Source organism: Notolabrus celidotus, chromosome 12, assembly GCF_009762535.1.
Source record: "Notolabrus celidotus isolate fNotCel1 chromosome 12, fNotCel1.pri, whole genome shotgun sequence".
In the NCBI taxonomy this organism is placed as follows: Eukaryota; Metazoa; Chordata; class Actinopteri; order Labriformes; family Labridae; genus Notolabrus; species Notolabrus celidotus.
The window spans coordinates 4,559,714-4,572,163 of record NC_048283.1 but is presented as its reverse complement, the minus strand read 5'-3'; the positions used below and the strand labels follow the sequence as shown (position 1 = coordinate 4,572,163).

At 41.3% G+C, this 12,450-nt stretch overlaps 1 protein-coding gene across 1 annotated transcript in view; it reads right to left on the bottom strand.

The window, feature by feature from the left end:
- Positions 1-12,450, bottom strand: part of LOC117822796 (thrombospondin type-1 domain-containing protein 7A) — a 276,882-nt gene that overhangs the window by 17,316 nt on the left and 247,116 nt on the right. Inside the window, exon 24 of the mRNA XM_034697710.1 lies at positions 6,363-6,461. Within this exon, the coding sequence (XP_034553601.1) occupies positions 6,363-6,461 (99 nt within the window). The remainder of the gene's footprint in view (positions 1-6,362; positions 6,462-12,450) is intronic.

Sequence of the window (12,450 nt, the reverse complement as noted above, 5' to 3'; positions counted from 1 at the left end):
GCAGCAAATGGTTTACTAAAGACCAGTAGACTAAGGACATAGATTACTGGAACCATGTCTTGTGGTCTGATGAGAATAAGATACATTTATTTGGTTCAGATGGTGTCAAGCGTGTGTTGGGGCAATCAGGTGAGGAGCACAAAGGCAAGTGCGTCTTGCCTACAGTCAAGCATGGTGGTGGGAGTGTCATGGTCTGGGGCTGCATGGGTCCTCCCAGCACTGGAGAGCTCCAGTTCATTAAGGGAACCGTGAATGCCAACATCTCCTGTGACATACTGAAGCAGTACTTGGCCACAGGGCAGTATTCAAACATGATAACAACCCCAAACACACCTCCAAGACGGCCCCTGCCTTGCTAAAGAAGCTGAGGGGGAAGTTGATGGAGTGGCCAAGCATGGCTCCAGACCTAAACCCTATTGAGCATCTATGGGGCATCCTCAAACGGAAGGTGGAGGAGCGCAAGGTCTCTAACATCCACCAGCTTTGTGATGTCTGCATGGGTCCTGCCGGCACTGGGGAGCTACAGTTCATTGAGGGAACCATGCATGCCAACATCTCCTGTGACATACTGAAGCAGAGCATGATCCCCCTCCCTTCAAAAACTGGGCAGCAGGACAGTACTCCTACATGATAACGACCCCAAACACACCTCCAAGACGGCCACTGACTAGCTAAAGAAGCTGAGGGGGAAGGAGATGGAGTGGCCAAGCATGTCTCCAGACCTAAACCCTATTGAGCATCTGTGGGGCATCCTCAAACGGAAGGTGGAGGAGCGCAAGGTCTCTAACATCCACCAGCTCCGTGATGTCTGCATGGGTCCTGCGGGCACTGGGGAGCTACAGTTCATTGAGGGAACCATGCATGCCACCATCTCCTGTGACATACTGAAGCAGAGCATGATCCCCCTCCCTTCAAAATATGGGCCACAAGGCAGTATTCCAACATGATAACGACCCCAAACACACCTCCAAGATGGCCCCAGCTTTGCTAAAGAAAATGAGGGTGAAGGTGATGGAGTGGCCAAGCATGTCTCCAGACCTAAACCCTATTGAGCATCTGTGGGGCATCCTCAAACGGAAGGTGGAGGAGCGCAAGGTCTCTAACATCCACCAGTGGAAGAGGATTCCAGAGGCAACCTGTGAAGCTCTGGTGAACTCCATGCACAAGAGGGTTAAGGCAGTGCTAGAAAATATTGACACTTTGGGCCCAATTTGGACATTTTCACTTAGGGGTGTACTCACTTTTGTTGCCGGTGGTTTAGACATTAATGGCTGTATGTTGAGTTATTTTGAGGGGACAGTAAATGTACACTGTTATACAAGCTGTACACTGACTACTTTACATTGTATCAAAGTGTCATTTCTTCAGTGTTGTCCCATGAAAAGATATAATTAAATATGTGCAGAAATGTGCAGGACTTTCATATTTTTAAAGTTTAAAGTTCATCCACAGATTTTTTCCTCGAATGCAAACACACACTGTCCGTGGATCAGTGTCGCTGCTGCAGCCAGGTTTATTTTTGAAACTCTTCTGGGTGAGAAACCACATGTTCATGTGTTCTACATGGCTGAATAGCTGAACAGGCTGCCATCGCCCACCACCTTTTGCTCCTTATAGATATAAGTCCCTGGGTTTTTTTGAACAGTGTGCTACATTTCTGACATTTCTGGTATAAAATGTTCCTCCTACATAAAACTGCTGAGGGGCTTCACAGCTGCTGCAATCTCTCAATTTAAGAAATTCAGCTGCACTTGACATCATTCAACAAATTAAGATCACTGCTCATCACCAGATGTGTGTATTTCTCAACAGAGTTCTCATTAAAGTTATTTCAAAGATCCAAATTCTGAAGTCACACAAATTTATACAGAGCAACACGAGAGATATTTCTTCTAGAAAATGTTTTCTGCTCCTCAAATCTAAATATTTGATTAGCTTCTCTCTGTTTTATTGTATCACACTGAGTATTTGGGTTTCCTTGTTGTTGCTCAGACATCATGAGCAATTTAAATATGTCAATCTTGCCTTTGGGAGGCTTTGATGGATGTGAATAAACACTCACAGACCAAACCAATTAACTGAGAGAAGAAGTGGCAGGTTTTTCTTTTTTTTAAATGAGAGGAATCAGTAATGCCAAACACGGGGTGAATTCAGCGAGAAACACAGAGTGAGATCACTCAGTGCTTTTCTTTTAGTGGAAGGGATAAAATTATGTTCACCGTCCATCTTTAAATGATCCTGAAATGTTCTGGATTCAGTTTCTTCCTGACACAAATATCATTTCACCACCGTGATGTCAGCCATCGGTTTGATATAGACCGTTTTTAAGCCTCAGATCTGTCATGTTCGGGTACCATCGTGTTCTTTGGAGGCAGAAGTGACCAAAAATTGGATGAATGGTGAGAATGCTTCGTCTCTATCATGTTGACAGATGGCTGTGGTGGCGACTTGTCAATCACAGGTAGCCATGTCCTGAAGCATTCCTGGGTTTAAAGTCTCTTTTGCTTCAAAAGGGATCACAGTTCATAAAAATAACATCATGCTGCAAGGAAGAAGATGTGGAAGTATTGATTGAGCCCATACACAGGGCCTTCTCCATCTGTGCCCCAAAAACTGTGGAATTCTCTTCCCCCCACCATCCGATTCTCCCCCTCTGTTGAGACTTTTAAAAGTAGTCTTAAAACTCACTTTTATTCATTAGCTTTTAACTGCTCTTAACCACACTGGCTCAGATACTCACTGCACTGTTAATTGTATTTCTTGTCATTACTGTTGTTATTATTACTGTTAATTTCATTTTTAATTATATTGCTCTTTTACCACTCTTCTTTCCCTCTCTCTTCCTCTGTTTGTTTTTCTTCATTTGCTCTTTGTTTTCCTCATTTTCTGTTGTAAAGCACTTTGGATCAACTGTGTTGTGTGTAAACTGCTATATAAATAAAGTTGATTTGATGTACACTACCAGTCAAAAGTTTGGAAACACCTTCTCATTCAAGGGTTTGTATTTATTTTAGTTATTGTAAACACTGTAGATTAATACCAAAGACATCAAAACTATGAAAGAACATATATTGAATTATTTAATTCACAAAAAAGTGTTAAACAAAGCAGAATATGTTTGATATTTTAGATTCTGTAAAGTAAGGCAAGGCAAGGCAGCTTTATTTTTATAGCGCATTTCATACACAAGGGCAACTCAATGTGCTTTACATTAAAACATTAAAAGCATTGGAAACATTCAGACAAGCATAACAGAACATAATTAAAATTACAAATATAATTAAACAGAAAATTAGAAATATATTAAAAATTACATTAAAATTTTAATTTAAAGTGGGTTAAAATAATCTAAGATAGGAAGGCAGTGGCAAATAAAAAGGTCTTAATGTTTGATTTTAAAGAGGTGAGAGTTGGAGCAGACCTACAGCTTTCAGGGAGTGTGTTCCAGATATGTGGTGCATAATGACTAAACGCTGCTTCACCATGTTTCCTTCTGACTCTAGGGACTGAAAGCAGACCAGTACCTGATGACCTCAGAGGTCGAGGTGGTTCATAAAGTAGTAGCAGATCAGCCTAAACCATTCAGTGCTTTATAAACCATCAGCAGGATTTTAAAGTCTATTCTCTGACAGACAGGAAGCCAGTGTAGAGATCTAAGAACTGGAGTGATGTGGTCTACTTTTTTGGTCCTTGTTAGGACTCGAGCAGCAGCATTCTGTATGAGCTGCAGCTGTCTGATGGACTTTTAGGGAGTCCTGTAAAGACCCCGTTACAGTAGTCTAGTCTGCTGAAGATAAATGCATGGAGGAGTTTTTCTGCATCCTGCTGAGACATAAATCCTTTAATCCTTGATATATTCTTAAGGTGATAGTAGGCTGACTTTGCAATTGTCTTAATGTGGCTGCTGAAATCAAGGTCTGAGTCTAAGACTACACCAAGGTTTCTGGCTTGGTTTGAACATTTCACCGTTGCAGATTGGAGCTGAGCAGTAACCTTTAACCTTTCTTCCTCCAAAAACAATCATTTCAGTTTTTTCTTTGTTTAAGTAGCCCCCCTTTTTCCTTCATGACAGCTTCGCACACTCTTGGTATTCTCTCAGTCTGCTTCATGAAGTGGTCTCCTGGAATGGTTTCTAATTAACATGAGCCTTGTCAAGAGTTCATTTGTAGAATGACTTGCCTTCTTAATGTGTTTGAGACCATCAGTTGTGTTGTTCAGAGGTAGGGTTAGTACACAATGGATAGCTCTATTTGACTACTGTTGTAATCCAGATTATGGTAAAACCAGATTATGTCATAGTTTTGATGTCTTCAGTATTAATCTCCGGAACCTAAGGTCTTCGGACCTGGGTCTCCTCTCCATCCCCCGGACTAAGCTGCGAACCTTTGGGAACAGAGCATTCAGTGTGGCAGCCCCCACTCTGTGGAACTCTCTCCCTCCCTCCCGACCAGAGGTGGGTAGAGTAAACCGAAACAGTACTCAAGTAAAAGTACTGTTACTTTCTAATGATGTTACTCAAGTAGAAGTAAGAGTACTCATAGAAATAAGTACTTGAGTAAGAGTAAATAAGTACCTAAAAAAAAAACTACTCAAGTAATGAGTAACTTGTGAGTAGTATCATATATAAAATTGTACTGTATTGGAAATGCTAATAACAATGTGAAGTGCACACTGCCTTTAATAAAGTGACATAAATAGGAAAATGCCAAAATGAATGCTGTTAGGCATGGTTTACTTTCAAACATTAAAGAAAGAGAAGCTGCAATGTGCACAAACTAATGTACCCGCTTTCATTTCTTAAAACAAGCTAGAACTTCAAACTGTCTGAGATGTCATCAGAACTCCAGAACATTAATACTCCAACATTACAATAAAAAATATATCTATGCCTTCCAAACTTTCTTTTTTAACCTTTGACTTATTTTCAGTACATCTTACTTAAAAACATAACTTGAAAATACTAAAACAACTTGGAAGTGTTTAAAAAGGCCATGAACTCAGTCCTGAAGAATCTCTCTGAGGTGACTGTTGAGCTTCAGAAGCAGCTGTTTTTATTAGCATGCTACCTTACTGCTCTTATAAGTTACTTTAGATTACTTTCCAACATTTCTAACATGCTTTTAAGATTTAATGTTAACCAGTATGATCCTAAGCTTACCTAACTGTACCTCACCATGACATGCTTTTAAGATTTAATATTAACTAGTATGATCATTAGCTTACCTAACTGATAACTAACTATAACATGCTTTTAAGATTTAATATTAACTAGTATGATCATTAGCTTACCTAACTGATAACTAACTATAACATGCTTTTAAGATTTAATATTAACTAGTATGATCATTAGCTTACCTAACTGATAACTAACTATACCATGCTTTTAAGATTTAATATTACCCTGTATGATCCTTAGCTTACCTAACTGATAACTCACCATGACATGCTTTTTAAGATTTAATTGTTATATAAGCTCAAGATTTCCACCGTATAGACAAAGTAAGTTATAAGCATAATGTGACTGTTTTTCCTCGTCATTTAGAAGTTATAAGAGAGTCCGGATGTTGGGTACAGGGTAAACATGTTCCTCCAAAGGGGACGCAGGTATTACGCAGCCTCTCTCCCCAGCTGTAGGTGGAGGCGGGGGCGGAGCTACTTCTCCGTTCATTCAGTGTTGAGGCTATTTATAGCTCTGCATCAGAAGGAGCCGCGTGAGAGATCGGCTGAGTATAAATCAATATAAAATGTAGAAAAAAAGGAACGGTAAAAGTAGCGACTGGACAGCCCAATGTAACGAAGTAAAAGTACATATTTTTTAACACAAATGTACTTGAGTAGGAGTAAAAAGTACTCTGCAAAACAAATACTCTCAGAAGTAAAATTTTTTGAAAAAACTACTCAAGTACATGTAACGGAGTAAATGTAACTCGTTACTACCCACCTCTGCTCCCGACACCCGCAGCGCCCCAACCCTGGACACTTTTAAGAAAGCAGTCAAAAAGCACCTTTTCCTCAAGGCCTTTCCCCATTAGATATCCCTACCTACTCCCCAGACCCCCTACCTGACCCTGTGAAGCGACCTTGGGTTTCTTGAAAGGCGCTATAGAAATATCAGTTATTATTTATTATTATTATTAATCTACAATGTTTAAAATAATTAAAATAAATAAAAACCATTGAATGAGAAGGTGTGTCTGGCAGTCTAGATTAAACTTGTCACTATAAGCCTACATTCACATTCAGAGGCCGACCTCAGGTTCAGGTCCACCGCTCTAAATCATACAGTGAAAATTAACCAACTGAAGGCCGGCTCTCTATAAACTCCTTATCATGCTTTGTTGATGTTTGTGAGAGTTCCTTACCGGTGACATTGAGTCCATCCGAGCGCTGACACCACACTAAAGGGCGGCTGGAGTTGAAGCTGCTGCTGCTGAACCATTTGTACTCGTAACATTCGCCCCCTGAGAGCAGAGTAAAACAAACAAACACCTTTAAAGTCTGCGCAGTGGGAGTCTGCAATGAAGACGGTTAATCACATGAGTGACAGATTAATAAAGCAGCTGCTAAATTATGATTATATAATAGGCTGCTGTCATATAATAGAACTATCTTTACAGAGAGGTCCAGTTCAATGTTTTAATCTTCAGTAAGAGCTTTTGCTTAATGACTTTCTATCAATGCTATTATGACTTTATCAATATCTCCATCAGTGCAGTAAATGACCATATTTCCCTACGGAGTCTTGTGTAACCAATCATCAGCCCGGCCCATTTGGCAAGCGTAAATGAACAATTTAACCTTGGACAACGGGGCGATCTATTCTCCTCGGGCTGTGGTACAGTATCGCCGCTGCAGTCGATGGCACGCCTCTATCTGCTGCTTTCACGAGACCATTTGTCTGCGGCCCAGACAACTTCGCCCCTTTGTGTTCTTCACTTTCCTCATTTCTTCCGCTCTTTCTCTCGACCGTGGCGCAGCTGAGAAACGCTTTCTCAAAACCAGACAAGTTATCACTGAATCACACACTTCAGACGGAAACTTCCCACCATCTCTTTAACCGGGAAGATTGGACTTTTACAACTATAGACACATTTCTCAGAGGAAGAGCCGCTCCAGAAGCAGATATAATTCAGAAGTTGTATTATCCACGTTTTTCTGAAGCATGACCCGGACCCTTTTAGGACTTAGAGAGCAGATAGCTGATTTTCAAGCCTATTAATTTTAAAAGCCTCTTTATAACCACATTGTCATAAATGGGCAGCACTTTAACTTGGCTCACACTGCAAGACTTAGAGTCTAATATCAGATTACAGAATGAACTGGTCATGGTCCTCATGTGACCTGCATGCACAAAAGAACATCAAAAAGTAAGTCTAAAGAAGGTAAACATGGAGGCTATTAAAGTGGGCATTTAAGGCTCTTTTCATGGGTCGGTGTGAGGTGAGAGCCAAGGAATTTTGTGAGTAGATGATAACAAGAGAGCTAGAGCCTCTTTAATGCTGAAATGGCTGCTAGCTCTGGAATGAGGTGCGTGTGTGTGTGTGTGTGGATGCAGAGTCAGAGCCAGGAGATGGTGGAGGTATGATGTGAGTGACTTCACAGGAGGAGACTTCAGACAAAGTTTCAGGATGTTAGGAGCTGCTTTTAACTACGTCAGTCAATGTCAGAGCAGAGCAGAGATGTTTAGACATCCAGGCTGATGTAAAAGCTGCATGAATTCAGGTTTGACATTTCAAGCTGAGATCACACTGCAAAAACTAAACCTGTGTCTTTTTTAGGACCACATGACAGAAATAATTGAAGAGACGACTGCATGATATACGTGCTGTTTATACTGTTAGGAATGAAAAATGAGAAAACAAAAGTTTGCATCCTGAATGCAGCAGTACTAGAATGGTTTACAGTGTGTCTGTTACACACTAACACACACAGGGAAGAGACTGATGCAACACAAAGCACTGTTCATACCATAGACCAGGGGTTGGTGTAGGTCGGGGCCACATGGGGGGGTCACGAGACACAAATTGGGGGTTGTGAGATGTCTTCGAGAATGTTTTTTACTTTAAGTTATCTAAAAATATTTATTATTATTATTATTATTATTATTATTATTATTATTATTATTATTATTATTATTATTATTATTATTAGTTATTTTTGTTTATTTACCTTGTTTTCTTATGTTTATCTTCCTTTTTGTTTGTAATGTTGGTTATTATTATTTTTGTATTTTTTTGTATTTGTTATTTTTTCTTCTCTGTTGGTTTTGTATAATTTATATATAATTAGTTAACTTGTGGTGAACAAAGAAACACTGAAATACTGCAAAAAAAAAGTTGAATGACAAAAGTTAACTAAAAATAGTAGATTTTACTCATTACAGTAAAAGTTATTGACAAAAACAGTAGCTAAACTTGAAATAAATCCTTGAAAACAGTACATGTAATGAGTTTTCAGCCTTTCTTTTTGTCAGATGACTCCTAAGTTTAGGGTTAGTGAACAGTTAATTATCAAAAGCATCAGTAGCAGTAGATTAATCATAACGGCACAGGAAACACAGACACATGCTCATATAGGTAGTTCTAATTTTCTCCAGACGCAGCTAAATTAAGACATATTAAATCACTTTGAAGGACAGTGGGGGTCGCGAGCACCTTTATTTTGGGGGTCGTGGGATGAAAAGTTTGGGAACCCCTGCAATAGACTGTATAAATAATGGACGTAGTGTCCATGACGTCACCCATCTGCTTATGAAGCGCTGTTTTGAAGCCAGTCGTCGTCGGCAGACATATTGGAAATGTTAAACTCAACATAACTGCTGTCGAGCGATTGTGACGTAAAGAGGTGGGCTTTGAGCCTCCTAGCCAACAGCTACAGTGTTCCTACCTGTCAATCAAGTCACCTGTGCCTCTCATAATGGAAAACATGTAATCTTAATATCTTTAAAATTGCTGTGTTATAAAATAATTCACCCCCAGTACAGTGTGTGCCGATCTTGAAATGAGCTATCCATACTACACTTGTTTTTTGTACCAGGCTGTAAACATGTTTATTTCTGCTGTAAAGATCGGCTTCTTTGAATTGGTGTGTATGTGGTTTCTGGTACTTCTGGAGCCAGCCTCTAGTGGACACTCGATGAACTGCAGTTTTAAACATTTCCGCATTGGCTTCAATTCTCGCGTCCGGAGGTTGCTGCTTGGTTCATACCTTTAAAACCTTGAATCCAGCTATTGATTGAAAAGAGTGACTGAAATTTGCTTGTGAGGGGCTGGACTAAAATAGCGGAGTTGACTATTAACTCTAGTCTCAGTCAGACGACTATCTGTGTTGGGTGAAACTTTCATTGCAGCAGCAGCAGCAGCAGCAGAACCAACCTCATCACTCCTTGCAGATTTATTTAACATGCAGTAATTCAAGAAGTGATGAGATAATATGTTAACCCCCTAACTAAAGCCTGCAGGAGGATGCTGGGGCAGTGGTAAGATTGAAATTTGAGTGCAGCACTGGTGCAGCCGCAGTGGCAGAGCAGAGGCAGTGACCGGAAATCTTGCAGCTGAAGCAGACCACCAAGTATGGAGGGATGTTTGTCAGGTGATTGTGAGAATGATAAGTGTGAAATCAGTGCAGCTCCAGTTGCCTGCATGAATTAGTTTGCAGGCGTTGCTCCATAAGTGTCAATGTGTGATGCTGATTTTGCATCAAATTACAGGCTAACTTTATTCATTCATTCAAAGTTTTATTGAAGCTTGAAAATCACGCCACATCCGGTATTTGCTGTGATGTTAAGATGCAGAGAAATGCACAATAACAATGAGAGATAACATCGAATCAAATTCTAATAATACTATCTTCTGCTGTGTTCCAAATGCCGGTCGTACTGGTCCTGAAGTCTTAGGTACTAATTGAAGGTGAAAGTTGTGCCTTCATACAGAAGACAGGAATGTTCTCCTGCATCAGGCAAAAAGAACCTTTATGACCAATGGAAGAAGCCGCAGAGATAGACGCAGACGTGGGCTGAGAGATGGTGGGGAATCAAAGAAGTCCTGTGGTATGTGCCTTGCCCATTAGAGCTAACGGAGCGCCCCCACAAAACTCTTTTTTGATGCAACTATTTGATCTGTCTTCCTCTGTCCCTAGCCTCCCTTTCTCCGTCACCGCCCTCCCTCCACTCTCTCGTCCTCCTCCGCCTTCGCCGCTCTTGGCTGGGCCTCTCCTCCTCCTCCTCCTCCCCCTCTCTCTTCCTCGAGTGATGCTGTGAAACCAGGTCAGGCTGCTGAAGACTGCTGTGGGGCTGTGTACAGTAGCCAAGGAGGGAGGAGAAGGAGGAGAGGAGGCGAGGGGAGAGGAGGGGTGTGTGGGTGGGGTGGTGTGGTGTCCGCTCTGCAGACTAAGCCCATGGCGACTGTATGCAATGAGCTTTGGTGGTGGTGATTCACATCCCGCCTTGCACCTAATGGCTGATTAACACGCCTGGGGAGCCGCAGATATTACAGCAGTAAATGAGCATGTGGGGTGGGGGTGGTGCGGGGTTCTGTGTTTGGAGATCTAACTCGAGAAATCCCATCTGGGAGAGCGCCAATTGACCCAGTGACACAGGCAAGCACCAAGTCATCATAGATCCTGGTGTTTATTTTTTCCTCCTTCAAGTTTGGGGCTGAGTAAACAGCTCAGGCTTTGCCTTCTACACAAATACAAGATGTGTGTGGGTTCCTGCGGGTGTCTCAGCCTCTTTTGATGGTCCAACAGACCAATCCAGAGCGCTGGAAGATAGAACAGCCTGCAGGTATGACCCTGAATGTAAGTGTCTTTCCGTGTTAGCCCTTTAATGCACTGACAAGCTCCACATCCTGCCTCCCACCCAGGCTGGAGCTAAACTCAGTCCTTCCTGATCACTGGGATCAGGAAGGAGTGGGTGAGGTAAACAGAGCTGCACCCTTAAAGTGGAAGAGTCACAGCATCATTTGAGGAGGCGGAGACAGTTTGCATTTTGTCGGTCATAATTTAGAGCACTGGTGTTTGGAGAGATCCTCTCCAAAACAAACAGACTGAGTGATTTAACCAACTGAATACATCACTTCACATCAAAATTACTGCAAAATGAGGACTAAAGTTGCATCAGTAAGATGCAGAATGTTTTAAGGAGCCTTGTTGAAGACTCTCACTGTGTTCAGAAACGTGCATTATCATGCAGATGTGTAGCTCTTTTTAATACCATCTGCTATCGCCAGCTCCTGGTACGGTAACTGAGCACAGCCTACAGTAATGTTGATAATTGTGAGGTCTTGTTGCATCAACTGCCTGACCCAAGACTATGTACTATGTATGTTAAGTTACATAAGTACACAGAGAGAGAGAGAGTGGATCAAACATAACTGGCCGCATATACAATTTTAATGTTTGAAGTGTTTGCTGTATGTTTTTATTAATTGTTACTTTTCTGGTTTTTGTTTTTAACTCTGTAAAGCACTTTGAATTGCTCTATGTTTGAATGGTGCTTTATAAATAAACTTGCCTTGCCTTGCCTTGCCTTGCCTTGCCTGAGACCAACTCTCTGAGACTCTTGCCATCTACCTCTGCTGGTCACTTTTGTCATACACTGAGGAGTCTTAACTAACTCTGCACAAGGTTTATTAATCTAACTGTCCACTGTTTTCTTTAAATGCATGATTATGACCTAATGAGGGAGAAAAGCGTTAAAACCAAGCAGCAACCTCCGGTCTAAAAATATGAGTCCAATGCAGAAGTGCTAAAAACTGCAGTTCATCGAGTGTCCACTTGAGGCTGGCTCCAGAAGTACCAGAAACCACATACACACCAATTCAAAAAAGCCGATCTTTACAGCAGAAATAAACATGTTTACAGCCTGGTACAAAAGACGAGTGTAGTCTGGATAGCTCATTTCTTAATTGACACACGTTGTAGGGGGTGAATTTTTTTCTTAAGCTGAAATTTTGAAGATATTGAGATTACGAGTCTTCCATTATGAGAGGCACAGCTGACTTGACTGACAGGCTGGAACACTGTAGCTGTTGGCTAGGAGGCTCAAAGCCCGCCTCTTTACGCCACAATCGCTCAACAGCAGCAATATGGCTGCCACCGCCGATTGGCCTCAAAACAGTGCTTCAGAAACAGATGGGTGACATCACGGATCACATGCATATTTTTTACAGTCTATGGTTAAAAGGTGGTGCTGCTTGACAGTGTTTGTGTGTTTCTGAGGCTTTTAAGCAGTCACCTGATGTCAGAAGGGACTGTAAGCCGAGCTGTTGGTAACTTGTTTGTGGAAGCTCAGCTTTATTTTTAGGTGAGGATGAGATTCCTACCAAGAACTGGATCATGTACAGATGTCACCTCCACATCAGACACAGAGATAAGGGATAAAATGTGTAAAAGAAGCTGAATAAAGCAGTTTTAGTAAAAATCAGTGTCCCTAGAACTCTCCTCAGTTAG